The sequence below is a fragment of the Caretta caretta genome, chromosome 1 (assembly GCF_965140235.1).
Source record: "Caretta caretta isolate rCarCar2 chromosome 1, rCarCar1.hap1, whole genome shotgun sequence".
Lineage (NCBI taxonomy): Eukaryota > Metazoa > Chordata > Testudines > Cheloniidae > Caretta > Caretta caretta.
In genome coordinates this window covers 237,535,831-237,553,753 of record NC_134206.1, presented here as the reverse complement: position 1 = coordinate 237,553,753, position 17,923 = coordinate 237,535,831, and the positions used below count along the sequence as shown (strand labels likewise).

General features: G+C 42.5%; 1 protein-coding gene across 24 annotated transcripts in view; it reads left to right on the top strand.

Annotated features, from left to right (window-relative positions):
* PLEKHA5 (pleckstrin homology domain containing A5) overlaps window positions 1-15,361 on the top strand; it is a 260,673-nt gene extending 245,312 nt beyond the window's left edge. For 17 of the 24 annotated variants that reach the window (XM_048827466.2, XM_048827389.2, XM_048827393.2 and 14 more), the window contains 3 exons: window positions 1,451-1,593; window positions 5,033-5,117; window positions 14,506-15,361. In XM_048827466.2, the coding sequence (XP_048683423.2) occupies window positions 1,451-1,593; window positions 5,033-5,117; window positions 14,506-14,524 (247 nt within the window). In that variant the 3' untranslated portion in view covers window positions 14,525-15,361. Of the gene's footprint in view, window positions 1-1,450; window positions 1,594-5,032; window positions 5,138-14,505 lie in introns of all 24 variants that reach the window. The other 7 variants (XM_048827553.2, XM_048827537.2, XM_048827571.2 and 4 more) reach the window with 1 other exon arrangement.
* Window positions 15,362-17,923: the final 2,562 nt, after the last annotated feature.

The following is a 17,923-nucleotide window of genomic DNA, read 5'->3' as shown; positions in this document are numbered from 1 at the left end:
AACATAAAAATATAACATATTCTGAATGCAACTTAGTTTTTCTTCCTATTCATAGCAAACTTGTTATACTTATAGTCATGATTCATTTCCAGCTGCCTATTGAAATCAGAAATTCACTGAGTTCAGCCACCGTGGACTGGTAACAAGGAGGGAACTTGGTCAACACTTGTTCTTAGCTCAAACTTGGGGCAAAAGAAATAACAAGTAATTGTGAAATAGCTTGGGGTCAGGTATCCTCCCTAGAATAATTTCTGGGTTAGGTTTTGGTTTTGTTTTTTCCTTTTTCTGTGTTGCTGTTTTTACTCAGAACTAATATGTGGGAAGTTTCAAATACATTTGTAAGCACGTGTTCATCATGGACAAAGACAATTTGTGGTTTGCTTTGGGATGCAAGATCGAATCAATAATGTTATCTCAGGATGAGGGCTTAATAGCTTTCCTTGCCTGATCAAAGCTTTCCATAAGATTCCTGTTAAAAGCCTCTTTTGAAGGCTCCAAGGGCAAGTTTTTTATTGGAGTCCATTGTACTGTGTATGGAAGCCATCAGCTCAGGAGCAGTCTGGACTAGTTTGACCCCTTAGGGCAGTTCTCAATCTTTCCAGATTACTGTGCCCTTTTCAAGAGTCTGATTTGTCTTGCATACCCCAAGTTTCACCTCACTTAAAAACTACTTGCTTACAAAATCAGACATAAAAATACAAAAGTGTCTCAGCACACTGTTACTGAAAATTTGCTTACTTTCTCATTTTTACCTTATAAAATAAACTATTGGAATGTCAATGTTGTACTTACTTTTCAGTGTATAGTATATAAAGCAGTATAAAACAAGTCACTGTATGAAATTTTAATTTGTACTGACTTGGCTAGTGCTTTTTCTGTAGCCTGTTGTAAAACTAGGCAAATATCTAGATGAGCTGATGTACCCCCAGAAGGCCTCTGCATACCCCCAAGGGTATATGCATACCCGTGGTTGAGAACCACTGCCTTAGGGTACTTCATCACCTTGTAGGGTTTCCATTAACTCTATGATTTCAGAGTACTGGAGCTTTGGTGCACCTCTTCAGTAGTTCTTGCCTGACTGGAAGCTAGACACATGTGTCTTACTGTCAATGTAGAGTGAGTTCCTCTCACGAGACACTGTATCTATTTCAGTGTATAAGTATGAAAAAGGAAAAAAAACTGTCCAGTTTCCAGTTTAAAGTTCTTTTTACTCTAGAATGAATTTTATAAGATTGAAACAAAACTAACTATTGCTTTGATTCAGAATTTCAACACTCTACTATAGGTTCCAGAAATATGTATTTGATTTAAACAACGCAATCTTGTAAATTAGAGGGTTTTGTGTTAAGAGAAGAAAATTAAGTGCTGGAACTCCAGTTGCACATAAATATTGGTTAACACCTGAAATTAAATTAAACAAACTCTAAAAATAGCAACTTTTTTTAACTAGTCTGCAGAACATGGCCCCAATTGAAAACCACAAACATGAAACCAGTCCAAAAGAGAGTGAAGCAGCCAGTGTTCAAGAGCAAGAAGGGATTATTTCTTCTTTTGAGTTAGCAGTACAATCTTCAAGAGAAAATCAAACAGAAGGTATGGAAAAGAGACTGTCAGTTACACAGAAGTGTAAATTGGGATTAAATATTACATATGTAATATACATTCTGATTGTTTTCTGAATCTCTGAAATTCTTGTGTAGTGAAAAGAAATCTAAACTAATCTGGGTCTCGTATGCATATTTTTTCACCTGATGGGGAGGGATGGACAGAGACCTGGCCAATTTCCCAATGGGCGAGTCTCAGAAACAGTTTTCAGAGGTTTAAATGCAGATCTTTTGGAGGCAACCAGTTCGAGGATCAGAGGGGGTTCCCAGAAGTTTCTCTTGGCTGGAGCAAATGATTCCCTGTCTCCTTCCAGAACCACCCTCCTTCTCCCCCAATCCTCTGCACATATTCAGTGCTGTCTACCTCCTTGCTACTGGTTCCAGTCAGCTCCGTGACTTTTTCCTGTAGGTCATTTCACCAAAGGCATCTATTCTAAACACACGATTTCCTGCCGTTGATCCCCTTTCCTGATCCTTGCAGGTATGAGCTCCTTGACTGGAGCATAGATACTACAGTGTTCATATTAACACTAGCTAGTTTCCAACTTAGGCATTAGATTATGAACCAGTAAAATAACAGAGAGGTTGGTGTGTGTGTCTCCAGAGGTCAGGAGGGATGCCAGAAGTGGAAAAGATAGGGTGGCTGCGAGTACCTTAATGGCACATCTTGCAAGAAAATCATAGTGCTGAGGGAAGGCCAAGTTGCTTATGGAATGGGCAGATGGAATGATCAATACTTGAGGTGATCAGTAGTAGTTTGGTGCCAGGGAGGAATAAGGAAGAGCAGATGTGATATAAGGATAAATAAGGCAAACGGCACAGTCCTTTCCATGACTGCTTAGTTCAAGCCAGGACTAGGAAAGATCCTTTGTGGTGACATCATAGGGAATAACAACGAGGAGTCTTTGTGGCACCTTAGAGACTAACAAATTTATTTGGGCATAAGCTTTTGTGGGCTAGAACCCACTTCATCAGATGCATGGATGGAAAATACAGGAGCAGGTATAAATACATGAAAAGATGAGTTGCCTTACTAAGTGTGAGGTCAGTCTAACAAGACAATTCAATTGACAGTAGGATACCAAGGGAGGAAAAATAACTTCTGAAGTGGTAATGAGAGTGGCCCATTTCAGACAGTTGACAAGAAGGTGTGAAAAGAAAAGGAAGACGTGTGGCACCTTAGAGACTAACAAATTTATTTGAGCATACGCTTTCGTGAGCTACAGCTCTCACGAAAGCTTATGCTCAAATAAATTTGTTCGTCTCTAAGGTGCCACAAGTACTTCTTTTCTTTTTTGCGGATACAGACTAACACAGCTGCTGCTCTGAAAGAAGGTGTGAGTAACAGTAAGAAGAAATTAGTATTGGGGAAATTAGGTTTAGGTTTTGTAATGACCCCACCGCTCCCAGTCTTTATTCAAGTCTAATCTGATGGTGTCCTGTTTTCAAATTAATGCCAGTTCTGCAGTTTCATGTTGGAGTCTGATTTTGATTTTTTTTGTTGAAGAATTGCCACTTTTAGGTCTGTTATTGAGTGACTGGTGTCAATTGAATTGTCTCGTTAGACTGACCTCACATTTGGTAAGGCAACTCACATCTTTTCATGTATTTATACCTGCTCCTGTATTTTCCATTCCATGGATCTGATGAAGTGAGTTCTGGTCCATGAAAGCTTAATGCCCAAATAAATGTGTTAAAGGTGCCACAAAGACTCCTCGTTGTTTTTGCTGATACAGACTAACACGGCTACCGCTCTGAAACCTATCACAGGGAATGTTGATTTAAAAAAAAAGGAGTACTTGTGGCACCTTAGAGACTAACCAATTTATTTGAGCATGAGCTTTCGTGAGCTACAACTCACTTCATCAGATGTGTACCGTGGAAACTGCAGCAGACTTTATATACACACAGAGAATATGAAACAATACCTCCTCCCACCCCACTGTCCTGCTGGTAATAGCTTATCTAAAGTGATCAACAGGTGGGCCATTTCCAGCACAAATCCAGGTTTTCTCACCCTCCACCCCCCCACACAAATTCACTCTCCTGCTGGTGCTAGCCCATCCAAAGTGACAACTCTTTACATAATCAAGTCGGGCTATTTCCTGCATAGATCCAGGTTTTCTCACATCCCCCCCACCCGCATACACACACAAACTCACTCTCCTGCTGGTAATAGCTCATCTAAACTGACCACTCTCCAAGTTTAAATCCAAGTTAAACCAGAACATCTGGGGGGGGGGGGGGTAGGAAAAAACAAGAGGAAACAGGCTACCTTGCATAATGACTTAGCCACTCCCAGTCTCTATTTAAGCCTAAATTAATAGTATCCAATTTGCAAATGAATTCCAATTCAGCAGTTTCTCGCTGGAGTCTGGATTTGAAGTTTTTTTGTTTTAAGATAGCGACCTTCATGTCTGTGATTGCGTGACCAGAGAGATTGAAGTGTTCTCCGACTGGTTTATGAATGTTATAATTCTTGACATCTGATTTGTGTCCATTTATTCTTTTACGTAGAGACTGTCCAGTTTGACCAATGTACAAATCAGATGTCAAGAATTATAACATTCATAAACCAGTCGGAGAACACTTCAATCTCTCTGGTCACGCAATCACAGACATGAAGGTCGCTATCTTAAAACAAAAAAACTTCAAATCCAGACTCCAGCGAGAAACTGCTGAATTGGAATTCATTTGCAAATTGGATACTATTAATTTAGGCTTAAATAGAGACTGGGAGTGGCTAAGTCATTATGCAAGGTAGCCTGTTTCCTCTTGTTTTTTCCTACCCCCCCCCCCCAGATGTTCTGGTTTAACTTGGATTTAAACTTGGAGAGTGGTCAGTTTAGATGAGCTATTACCAGCAGGAGAGTGAGTTTGTGTGTGTATGGGGGTGGGGGGGATGTGAGAAAACCTGGATCTATGCAGGAAATAGCCCGACTTGATTATGTAAAGAGTTGTCACTTTGGATGGGCTAGCACCAGCAGGAGAGTGAATTTGTGTGGGGGGGTGGAGGGTGAGAAAACCTGGATTTGTGCTGGAAATGGCCCACCTGTTGATCACTTTAGATAAGCTATTACCAGCAGGACAGTGGGGTGGGAGGAGGTATTGTTTCATATTCTCTGTGTGTATATAAAGTCTGCTGCAGTTTCCACGGTACACATCTGATGAAGTGAGCTGTAGCTCACGAAAGCTCATGCTCAAATAAATTGGTTAGTCTCTAAGGTGCCACAAGTACTCCTTTTCTTTTTGCGAACACAGACTAACACGGCTGCTCCTCTGAAACCTTGATTTAAAAAGTTTCTTCTGATTATTTTAACCTTTACTTGCAAAATACTTATCTTGCTCACAAATTACATGTTTGAAATATTTTCAATTTGTCTAACTTTTGCCTTCTGTGATATTTATTTTTTAATTTCTCTTTTCAGGAAAAAGTCTGCCCTCTTCACCAGAGTCCCCACCATCACCAGCTCCATCAACGCAACCACAGCTCACAGAAGGATCACATTTCATGTGTGTATAGTCTCAGAGAAGTACGTCTGCTTTTCACAGTCATGCGATTTTTCTGGGTATACCATAGTTTTCTTTGAGAAACACCCACAGACAATTTTATTAAGTAGGGTGAAGGTAGCTGAGATGTGTATATATCAATCAAACAAGCAAACAAAACAGAAATGTATTGATTCTTTGAGTAAGTGCAGCTGCATATTCAACTGAGGTGCATTCACACCTAGCACACTGGAGCTGGAGAATTTTGCCAAGCAGTACCATTAGAGGATCACCACTCACAGCTTGTGGCTATAGCCCCTTGTCTGGCTATATGAGGTAGCACTCCCCTAACCTCTGTCTCTTCCTTCTTACCACTTGTGGCTGGAGTCAGAGCTCTGTGTGGTTCCTAACCTCACAACCTCTCTCTTTCTTAGATGCCCCTGGCATCTTTTCCCTTTCCACTTTTGTCTCAGAAGACTATGTTCCTGATAGCAGTAGCATCCACAAGGAGAGTCTGTTGCAGTCTCTGATGGCAGAGCCTCCTTACATACAATTCTCTAAAGACAAACTGACTTTATGACCACACCCAAAAATTTTATCTGAAGTGGTTTCTCAGCTTCATTTGAACCAGGCGGTATATTTACCTGTGTTCTTTCCTAAGTTGCATTCATTTCTGGAAGAGCAGCGTTTCCACACATCAGATGTCAGGCGATGTCTAGCTTTGTATCTGGACTGGACTAAACTGTTTTGTGCTTCACCATGCCTGTTTGTGTCATATACAGATCCCATGAAGGGTCAGGTGGTCTCTTCACAGTCTCTAAATGAATAACCTCATTTATCGTGACTTCATATGAAATAGCTTCAGCTACACCTCCTTCAGCGGATGCAAGCTAGTTCTGTGAGAGTGCAAGCATCATAGGTAGCATTCTTCAGCGCATTTCAGTATTGGACATTTTCAGGGCTGCTACATGGTCGTGTGTGTGTGTGTACATGTGTGTGCGCGCAAACCCATCCAGTCATTACTGCATCTTTCAAGGTGGATGCATGTTTCAATAGGGTGGTCCTGGGGTCCTTGTTTAGGTAGTCTCTGAGCCCCGCCTCCTTAGGGTACTGTTTGTGAGCCACCAAAGTGGAATACATGACTGCATCTACTTGAGGAAGAAGAAACTGTTTCTTACTGTAACTGTGGTTCTTCGAGATGTGATTCAGATGTGTATTCCACGACTCACCTCCGTCCCTTCTGTGTCGCAGTTTCTCTGGGCACTTGGTGTGAAGGAACTGACACGGTTCGGGACTGCACTGCCTTATATAGCCAGGGAAGGGGCTGCAGCAATGAGGCACAAGTATTCCCCCTCTGGAGGTACTGCTAGGTAAAATTCTCTGGTTCCTGTGCACTGGGCACATGTACACACCCAAGTGAAGTACACATCTGCATCACATTTCAAAGAACCACAGTTAAAGTAAGTAACCATTCCTTACATGCATATAATCCATACAGTATTCAGATAAGATGATAATAGTTAGAAATGGAAAGGACCAATTAGCTCATCAAGCATTTTCTTCTGTAATGGTAGAATAACAGTTCCTTGATATTAAATTGTAATGAAACGTGATTATGCAGTCAAGGTAAAAATGTATCCGTATTTGGGTGTTTTAGCACCCAAAGGCTCCTGTCAGGACAATAGCCCAGTTGAACTATGAATTGTACATACAGTATGCGCCAAAGAGTTTATAATCTAATTTAAGACAAATAAGTGTGACATGATAAATAGCAGAAGGGAAGAGGATAGCAATAATAAAAACATGCAGTTAGGCTCACTGTGTGTGTAGAATTTGATGGTTCTTATTTTATTTTTTTTATATCATAGATCCCCACTTGGCCCCTCCACCTATCCATAACTGGTAATTCCTTGTAGGAATCAAGGTAGAAATCATTAGCTTGGTCAGAGGAAATACTCTTATTATATAGCATGATATGATGGTCTATTATGATGTATAATATAGATAGGTATCACATTATGATATACAGACAATGGAACAATGATCAAACAATCAGTTTGTAACCACCTAGAAGACAATAAGGTAATAAGTAACAGTCAACCTAGATTTGTAAAGAACAAATCACGTCAAACCAACCTAATATCCTTCTTTCACGGGGTAACCAGCCTTGTGGATAGGGGGCAGCAGTAGATGTGATATATCTCAACTTCAGTAAGGTTTTGATACGGTCTCACATGACCGTCTCATAAGCAAACTAGGGAAATACAGCCTAATATGAACTTACTGTAAGGAAGGTGCATAACTGGTTGGAAAACCATACTCAGAGAGTAATTAACAGTGGTTCTCTGTCAATCTGAAAAGGTATGATGTATCGAATGATGTATCACAGGGATCTGTCCTGGGTCCTGTACTGTTCAATATCTTCATAAATTATTTAGATAATGGCAGAAAGAATACAGGTATAAAGTTTACAGGTGATACCAACCTGGGAGGGGTTGCAAGGTCTTGAATTAGAATTCAAAATGATCCTGACAAACTGGAGAAGTGGCCTGAAATAAATAGGATGAAATTCAATAAAAATTAATGCAGTACACTACTAATGTAGTACGCTAAGGAAGAAATAATCAATTGCAGAAATACGAAAAGGGAAATGACTTCCTAGGAAGAAGTATTGCAGAATGGCTCTGGGGTTATAGTGGATCACAAACGAAATATGAGTAAACAATGTAATACTCTTGCAAAATAAAGCTATCATTCTGGGATGTATTAACAGAAGTGTTTTAAGCAAAACATGAGAAGTAATTCTTCCACTCTATTCAGCAATGATAAGGCATCAGCTGGAATACTGTGCCCAATTCTGGGCACCACGTTTTGGGAAAGACGTGGACTAATTGGAGCAAGTCCGGAGGAGAGGAACAAAATGATTAAAGGTCTAGAAAACATGACCTACAAGAAAAGATTGAAAAAATTGTGTTTGTTTAGTTTGGAGAACAGGAGACTGAAGTGGGGCATAAGTCTTCAAGTATATAAATGATTGCTGTAAAGAGGAGTAAAAAGGAGGACAGGACAAGGAGCAATGGGCTTAAATTGCAGCAAGGGAGATTTAGGTGAGACATTAAGAAAAATTTCCTAGCTGTTAGGGTGGTTAAGCACTGGAAGAAATTACCTAGGGAGATTGTGGAATCTGTGTCATTGGAGGTTTTAAGAACACGTTAGATAAACACCTATCAGAGATGGTCTAGATAATACATAGTCCTGCCTCAGTGCAAGGGATTGGGCTAGATGACCCTTCCAGTCCTATATTTCTGTGGTTCCGAGAGTTCCTGTTTATTGACTGTGAGTGGAAATAGAAGTAAGCAGGTTTGTTTATACAGGTGTTTAAAGAAACTAAGGGATACAGGTCAGAACGTTTTAACACTTTTACCAGCACTTTAATTAGTTAAAACTTCTACGTTGTCAGGGATTACCTTTTAAAATAAGCCTTCAAGGGAAGGCTATCAAAAGAATATGCCTTGTTTCATAGGTCCTATAAGCTATATAACTATAAGGGCATATAACTAGGAAAGGAGAACTTTCTCAGTTTTTAAAAGATGTTTCCTTAGTGAAGTTTGAAAATGCATAACCTAGTTCAGATAGGGCACCTGCGTTTTGTTTTAGCAGTCATAATTATTGTATGTAATGTGATACTTTCTTGTGTTAGTAATAGGCAGAAAGAGGTATTACCTCTTTGTTAAAGTGAAATGGTTTTAATCTCTTGTTTCTTGTCCATACAAAAACATCACATACAGCCTTTGTTGTTATTGATTTTCATGAACAGTATAGCATGTCATGTTCAGATACAGGTTTGACTCTGAATATTAGTTTCAAACTTAATATTATAGTAAAAATATTTTAAATGGTAAATCATGATACGCACTTTCAGAATGTATAAATAGAGCTGTTTATGTACAAATCAAATAGCATATGTACAGATACACATGAACGTTGGAGGGGTGTGTGTATATATTCTGGGCCTTTAAGTAGGGCTGTCATTACGCAACCAACCTTTTCTTTTACATAGTTTGTTCAATGGACTGACTGGAGCTAGACTCTACTGATTATAGCTCTGTTAGCTTCCCCCATGCGGATCAGTCTCGGCATCTGAAGAGAACAACCTGGCATTCTTCAAGTGATGGTCCCTATGTGTATTCCAAACAGAGGTGCGTATGCGCTGGAGCTGGAAGTTTTTCAGCAGCAGTGTTTTTTGACCTGCACGGCCACCTTATGTTGCCACACGCTCTGTGTGAGGTCATAAGAGGCCATATGCGGTGACATCCCCTCAGTTCCCTCTTACTACATGGTCGGAGTTGGAATCCCCTCTTTGTGCTCAGATCCTCTATGAGAACAACTCTCCGTTGTAAATAGTTAGCTCTGTTTTCTTTCTTGTCATACTTTTGTACATACTTTAGTTTAGTTAGTGTATATAGTAGCTCCTTATGGGGCCTCTCCCAACCCTGTCGGGATTATGCCCTGTATTCCAGGGTTCAAGAATTGTACCTTGTGCCCTCACTCATTCTCCGTGAGTGATGAGCACACGCGCTGCCTCTTCTGCCTTGGCAAGATGCACCTTGTTGCTCATAGCAATATGTGCAAATCCTTCCCCTCAAGGACCCACAACACTTGACTTCAGCCCCTCTGCAAGTTCCTCATCACAAAAGCGCTGTTCGGGCCCCAGGCAGAGTCCAATCCTGTGCTGGTGATTCACCGACCATTACCGGCAGTGAGCATCCTGTCCTTGGCTTCACACCTGGATCCATCAGCACCGCCAAGATGTGAGAAGGTACATAAGGAGAGTCAAAAGCCCTCTCACAAACACTGCAGCAGGTCCCCATCGTGGACCACTGCGCCACACTGCGTTTCCTTCCCGAGCTGCGTTCAGTCAGGTGAGACATCGCATGACGACCCTGCAGGGCCGCCACCTAAGGCGGGGCAAGGCAAAGCGGAAGTGAGACCTGCCAGTTCCTGCAAGGATCAATAGTCCCGACCACCCACCAATGCGCACTACTTAGCTACCGCAAGTCTCTCCAGGCTCCACTCCGCACACCCACTCCTTGGAGCAGCAGACAACGGGATGTGCCCTGGACACCGGGCCAGCTGGATCCCACTGATTCCCCTCCACACGCACACATCCCACCTCAAGCTGTTGTACCCACCCTTGCCGCTTCTCTTGGCCCCCCATCTCCCTTCATTGGTGGATAAGCCGCCACTCAGATACAACCCAGCCACACCAGTTGCAGTACTGCCCACACCGATGGCTCAACCACTTGCGGAGGCTTTTTCAGACCAGGGGCACTTCTCAGTGGACAACCTGTCCTACTCCCTGGTCTCGTGGCATAGTGTGGACTTCTGGGCTTGCCCACCATTTCCGACCCCCTACACTCTGTGCCTTCCTCCCAGTGGCCCACTTTGCCACCCTCATAGCCCTTGTGAATGTCCTCTGCTACAACCTGCACATGAGTGTGCACCATTGCCTCTGCCTCCTTGGCCACATGGTGGCCTTCACCTATGTCACACCGCACATACATCTCACCCAGGACCACGGCAGGGTTTGCCACCCCAACCGAAGCCTGCTCCAATTGATAGCCTGGTTTTTGGATGGGGCTCAGGTGTAGACAATGCCTGTTCATCACCTGTCCACCATATTCTCTCACAGAGTAGGCAGGAGTCTACGAGGACATGCTACACCACAAAATGGACGCGCTTCACCTCCTGGGCACAGTGCCAACAACTCCCCCTCCTCAGTGTTTCCGTGCCTATCATCCAAGACCACCTTCTAGAGCTGAAGACCTCAGGTTTCGCACTTAGCTCGATCCATGTCCACCTTGTGGCGCTTAGTCCCATCCTTTCACCTCTCTTTCTCCCCCCACCCCCATGGACAGACAGTTGATATTTACCCACCCTACCACTACCCAGTTTCTGAGGGGCCTAACAAACTGTTTCCCACCCGTCCTTACCCCCACTCCCCTTAGAACTTCAACTTTGTGCTGTCTGTGCCCACCTGACCTCCATTCAAACTGCTGGCTACATGCTCCCTGGTCTACCTAGCTATGAAGGTCCTCTTCCTGATGGCTATCACCTCTGCTGAGCGGATCAGCAAACTGGTGACCGTGATGGCTGACCCCCATATACGGTTTTCCATAGACACTGTCTCCCTGTGCCTCCACCCTAAGTTCCTCCCAAAGATTGTCTACAAGTTTTATCTCAACCAGTCCATCCATCTTCCGATCTTCCACCCTAAACCACATGCCACTTCCGCAGACAGTACGCTACACTCCCTGGATGTCTGCAGGGCACTGGCTCTCTACCTAGACAGAACTCGTGCATTCTGTGCCTCATCAAGCCTCTTCATAGACATTGTGGAACAGTCAAGAGGGCAGGCCCTTTCCTCACAGTACATATCCAGTTGGATCTCGAAGTGCATTACAGAATGCTACACATGCTCCAACGCAACACCATCTGGCAGGATCCACCTCCGCCTCCTTGGCATGAGATCTGCCAGGCAGCAACATGGCTCTCTGTTCACACCTAAACAGTGCACTATGCCATCGACCAGTGGGCAGATGCCACTGTAGGTCATGCCACTGCAACAGGCCTTGCCCATTGCGTTCTCGCTCCTCCACCTCTGAGTCTGTCACTGCTCCATACTCACCTGTGTTTGGAATACATATAAGGACCATCACTTGAAAAGAAGGTTACTACCTGTATCTGGAGGTTCTTTGAGATGTATGGTCCCTATTTGTATCCCAATACCAGTCCACCTTCCTCTCTGCTGCAGACTCACTATACTGCGGTAAGAGGAAGACTGAGTGCGTGTCACCCCGCATGGTCTCCTATAATGTCACATGGAGCACGTGGCAACATAAGGTAGCCATGCGGGCCAATGCACACGGCTGCTGAAAAACTTGGGGCCATGCGCACCTGTGTTTGGGAGACATATAGAGACCATACATCTCGAAGAACCTCCAGTTACAGGTAAGGAACCTCCTCGTCTCTTGAGCAGACACTACTAATTGTGTCAAATTGCATTTGGCTCTGTCATGTGCATCAATGATGAGCTCTCCAAAGCAATTTTCTCTTAATTATTTATGCCACAATATGAATTCAGGTCTGAGATGTGAAAGACTGGTAATCTCTTTTGCTACCTAAGACACTTTCTCCAACATCCTACACAATTACGTATGTGAAGATGGTGATGTGTCCATAATATTGCCACCTTAGATATGATGCTTCCACGAGTAACACTGAACTGCTGATGACAAAATAATATGTTCCTAGGATGGTACTTCTAAAATGGACTCTGTTTCTAGTTCCCTAGTTTTAGTAAAGCCAAGGATATTAGAGCCTAAAAATAGTTTTCCTCTGTTCAGTATCTGAATTTATTTGGAGGCATTAGTCCATTTCCTAGTGTATACTTCAAATCTGCATTTGACACACTGGTTAGCAGTCTCACCAGAGCCCCAATATTGGATGGTCATTGTATAGCTGGTTTCATATCAGGATTAATACTGGGCCTGGAAAACAAGAATTCCATGTCACAAAAAATATTTTGACATGTGGTTTTGTTCTACGTTGCGATGAAACCTAGACCTTCTGAAAGGTTTTTGCAAAAAATTAGAGGGAGACTCTCATGAAGGCTCAAGTCCCTGCCATGCATGATTTGGAGCAGGGACTTGAGCCTGGGTCTTGTTCATCCCAGAAGAGTGCACTAGCCACTCTGCTATTTGACTGTTCTGGGGTGGGCCTTTTCTTCCCCCGTTGAAAACAATAGGTTTCCACAAAAAGTTTCAGTTTTGGTAAATCAGTGTTTTACAACGAAAAAATGTTTTGTCAAAAAATTCCTGATCCATTTTAGTTGAAACACAATGAAGCACAGTGTGTGTGGGAGCCTGCACTGCTGCTGCTGCCCACGCTATACTTCTCTGACTAAAGGTCTTTCACCGGGGCTGTCAGTCAAACAACTTTCTTAAGCACTACCCAACACATTTAAAATGTTTGTTGAATGTGAGGAGCATTGCTGTTACCCATGACTAATGTAAGAGCTGTAATTTCCCAAATGAAACAGCAAATGTACCAGGCTGTGAACAAGTTTCCTGTCCTGTAGGAAGAGTTTAATTTTTTAAAGCAGGAACTCGTTTACTCAGTGGGATGCAAACTGTACAGCAAGAAATCCTCTGCAATAGAGAGAATTTATAAGTTGGGGGGTGCATTTCAATTCATAGAAAGGCCAATTTTTAAGCCAGGGCCTGAGAAATGCATGATGGGTTTCAGAGAGGCAGTGGAATTTGGAAAAGGAAAATGGTGCTATGTGGTATCATAGGACTAAGGAGAGAGCTTATTCACACATGACTTTTTCTACATCATGTCTTCTGGCATCACTAAAACAAATTTTGTATCTCTCTCACAAGTATATTGTTACATTTTAAGCATGCTGATACATGCTAAAATACAGTTTAATAGAGTGATGATGACATTTATTTAGAATCTTTCATCCCAAACACTGCATTACATCATAGCAAGTGAAGAGTACTGTGTCCTGTTTCTAACCTTGCCAGTCCTTTGGTACAGCATTTAGGGGCTTTGCTACTAATTTTACATGGAAAGCTCTTAGTTACTGTATTGATGGTGGCAGTATAAAATCCTGAAATGGTTCTTTGTACAAAATAACCCCTGTTTGTTTCTGTTCATTTGTGAATTGCTGTCAAAATAGCTTTAATGCCTAAAAAGATAGGTTGTGGAAACTAATGTTTTCTTAGATTCTTTTTAATATAATTTGCCATATATACTTGTTCATTAGCCCGTTCATTTATAGGCTGACTCCCCAAGATGGATAGCTAAAAATAGCAAAAACTGTATGACCCTTTCATAAGCCAACCCTGTATTTCAGGGGTTGGCAAACTTCGGCTCCTGGCCCGTCAGGGTAAGCCGCTGGTGGGTTGGCAGGCACGGAGTCCCTCAGCTCCCAGTAGCCGCGGTTTGCCGTTCCCAGCCAATGGGAGCTGTGGGAAGTGGCGCCACTTCCCACAGCTCCCATTGGCTGGGAACGGTAAACTGCGGCCACAGGGAACTGAGGAGCTCCATGCCTGCAGACGCTCCAGGTAAACAAAACAACAATGTATTAGATATTCAATTAAATGATTTAATAGAGTTTAAAATCATCAAATTTTGATGTCAACCCCTTTATAAACCAACCCCCCGCTCTTTGATGTGTCACTTTTTTACCAAAAATATTCAGCTTATGAACGAGCATATACGGTAATTTATTTCGTGGATAGCCACAGCGTGGTCAGAAACTCCCCACCATGCCTAATCCTAAGAGGAACTTTAAACAGTGTTTTGGTAAAATACAGTAACTTTATTCATGTCTGTCTTTCAGCTCTAACAGATTCTGTTGAAACCATTCATGGCCAAGGAGTGTGGACCTATGGAAATATGAGAAGATATTGTAGAGTATATTTTAAATCTATGAAATTCATAGTTCTGATGCTTTTGGCCACAGAGCATCATTTTATCACTTCCTGGAAAATGTTTATTCCAAGACAGCTTTAAATGGCCCATATGTACAGTCAACAATCTGAAGATTGTTCTTCTGATACCAGCTTGCTGCTATGATTTCCATGCACATAAAGATTCTTTTTAATATGCAGCCTAAAGTCAGAACCTTAGTTGATGTTTTACAGAATTTAATGTTTTTAATTATGAAATCATTTTAAGTTTGCATTTTTTCTTCTTTTAGGTACATAACAGATCAGTTTCTTTTACATATCACCACTAAACCTTGTTTTACACTTTTTAAACACTAGTGTATTTTGACATTTGATTTGTAAAATTTTTATAAATATTTAAAATGTGCCATTTTTATTATTGCTGAGTAAAGTATGTCCTGTTTCTGCTGTAATTATTTCTTGGTCAGGTTGCAGCATCAGCAGTTAATGCCACACTGTTATCAACATATACCTGAATGTTTGTGCTTACTTTTTCTTAAACAAAATGAAGTGTATGTATTTTGAGGTACTGGGCTCTTACTTTGTTGGAATAGGGTGTGTACAGCAATAAACAGGTTTTCAATTCCAGTACTTAGTTTGTGTACAAATGTAATTATGTTCATTGTGTATATATTATACAATGAGCACATCCAGAGTAAGTATAAGAAGCCACTTACTATTGTTCAAATGCAAATGTTCATATCTCATTTCTTTTTTATCATGTTAAATAAATGTTAATGTTCTTAAGTTGTGTGGGTAGTATTTCTTTCAGCAAGCAGATGACAGACCGTGTACTTGTTGTGACTCTTTGTGTGGGAAGCACATCTTAATAAGGGTTGTGGACCTATTACAGCAGTGGTTCTCAACCGGGGTCCGAGGCCCCCTGGGGGGCCGCAAGCAGGTTTCAGGGGGGCCGCCAAGCAGAGCCGGCATTAGACTCACTGGGGCAGAAAGCCAAAGCCCTGCCACATGGGGTTGACGCCCGGGCCCTGAGCACTGCCACCAGAGGCTGAAGCCGAAACCTGAGCAATGTAGCTTTGTGGGAGCTCCTGTGGCCTGAGGCCCCAGGCAATTGCTCTACTGCTACCCCCTAACGCTGGCCCTGGCTTTTATATGCAGAAAACCTGTTATTGTGACACAGGTGGGTCATGGAGTTTTTATAGCATGTTGGGGCAGGCCTCAGAAAGCAAGAGGTTGAGAACCTCTGTATTACAGGATTAGTTGGAGAAGGGTCTGTGATGTGAAGGAGATAAAAGTATTTGATGGTGGTGGTCTCTTCTGGCCTTCAAAACTGAGGCTATGTCTACACTAGAGAGCTTACAGCGGCACAGCTGTACCGATGTAGTTGCACTGCTGTAAGATCTCTTGCGTGGATCCCAGGCCAATGGGAGAGAACTCTCCTGTTGACCTAATTAATCCACGCCCATGGCGGGAGAAGCTCTCCCACCGACAGAGCTGTGCACATGACCACTTATGCCGGCAAAACTTATGTTGTTCAGAGTGGTGGAATATTCACACCACTGAGCGACAAGTTTTGCCGACAGAATATGTGATAGTGTAGACATAGCCTGAGTGACATCACCTACAAACAAGAGCAGCATTGGTAGACTTGTAAGGGATTCCACCTTGCCCAGCTGGAAGTAGTGCCCACAGCATAGAGCAAAAAGACAGCCTCGTGGCTGGTACTCAGGAAGAAATTTGGGTTTGGTTCCTGGCTCTGCCATGCTTTCTTCTGTGACCTTGGGCAAGTCACTTAGTTGCTTTTTGCTTCAGTTCCCAATCTATTTATGTAAAATTGTTTATCTCATAAGGATGCTGAGAGGATTAAATTATAATTTTTAAAGGCATTAAGACATGAGAGTGAACACCATTTATGGTAGGGGTGAGGAGAGGAATGAGATGATTCCTCAGGGCATTTGCATTTGCACATCGTCTTCCAGGAACCAAAAAGCAAATGTAAAACCATTTGTCATGCATGTCATCTTATTACACACAGTACTGGTTTCACTTCTCCATCCCCCACTGCTGTCTGAACTAGTCTAAGTAGAGACTGTGCACCTTTTTAGAAAAGGATAATGAAAAGTAGATTTGAAAGAAAATCGTTTGGATCCAGACTGCAAAGATCTGAAATCTTTTTTCTTTTTTTTTAAACTTCAATACATTTTTCACTTCCAGGAGAAGTCAGTCAGACTGTCAGAGCTATTTTTGAAACCAAAAAGCAATGTTCGCTGAAGACATTGTTCAACTTCTGACTTACTTACCTATTTGTTCATTATTATGCATCCGATGAAGTGAGCTGTAGCTCACGAAAGCTTATGCTCAAATAAATTGGTTAGTCTCTAAGGTGCCACAAGTCCTCCTTTTCTTTTTACCTATTTGTTCAGTATCTTGGGCCACACCCACAGAAAAGCCATTGGCCATTATCTTTGAAAACTCGTGGCGAACGGGGAAGTCCCGGATAACTGGAAAAAGGCTAATGTAGTGCCAATCTTTAAAAAAGGAAAGAAGGAGGATCCTGGGAACTACAGGCCAGTCAGCCTCACCTCAGTCCCCGGAAAAATCATGGAGCAGGTACTCAAAGAATCAATCCTGAAGCACTTACATGAGAGGAAAGTGATCAGGAACAGTCAGCATGGATTCACCAAGGGAAGGTCATGCCTGACTAATCTAATCGCCTTCTATGATGAGATTACTGGTTCTGTGGATGAAGGGAAAGCAGTGGATGTATTGTTTCTTGACTTTAGCAAAGCTTTTGACACGGTCTCCCACAGTATTCTTGTCAGCAAGTTAAGGAAGTATGGGCTGGATGAATGCACTAGAAGGTGGGTAGAAAGTTGGCTAGATTGTCAGGCTCAACGGGTAGTGATCAATGGCTCCATGTCTAGTTGGCAGCCAGTGTCAAGTGGAGTGCCCCAGGAGTCGGTCCTGGGGCCGGTTTTGTTCAATATCTTCATAAATGATCTGGAGGATGGTGTGGTTTGCACTCTCAGTAAATTTGTGGATGATACTAAACTGGGAGGAGTGGTAGATACGCTGGAGAGCAGGGATAGGATACAGAGGGACCTAGACAAATCGGAGGATTGGGCCTAAAGAAATCTGATGAGGTTCAATAAGGATAAGTGCAGAGTCCTGCACTTAGGACGGAAGAACCCAATGCACAGCTACAGACTAGGGACCGAATGGCTAGGCAGCAGTTCTGCGGAAAAGGACCTAGGGGTGACAGTGGACAAGAAGCTGGATATGAGTCAGTAGTGTGCCCTTGTTGCCAAGAAGGCCAATGGCATTTTGGGATGTATAAGTAGGGGCATA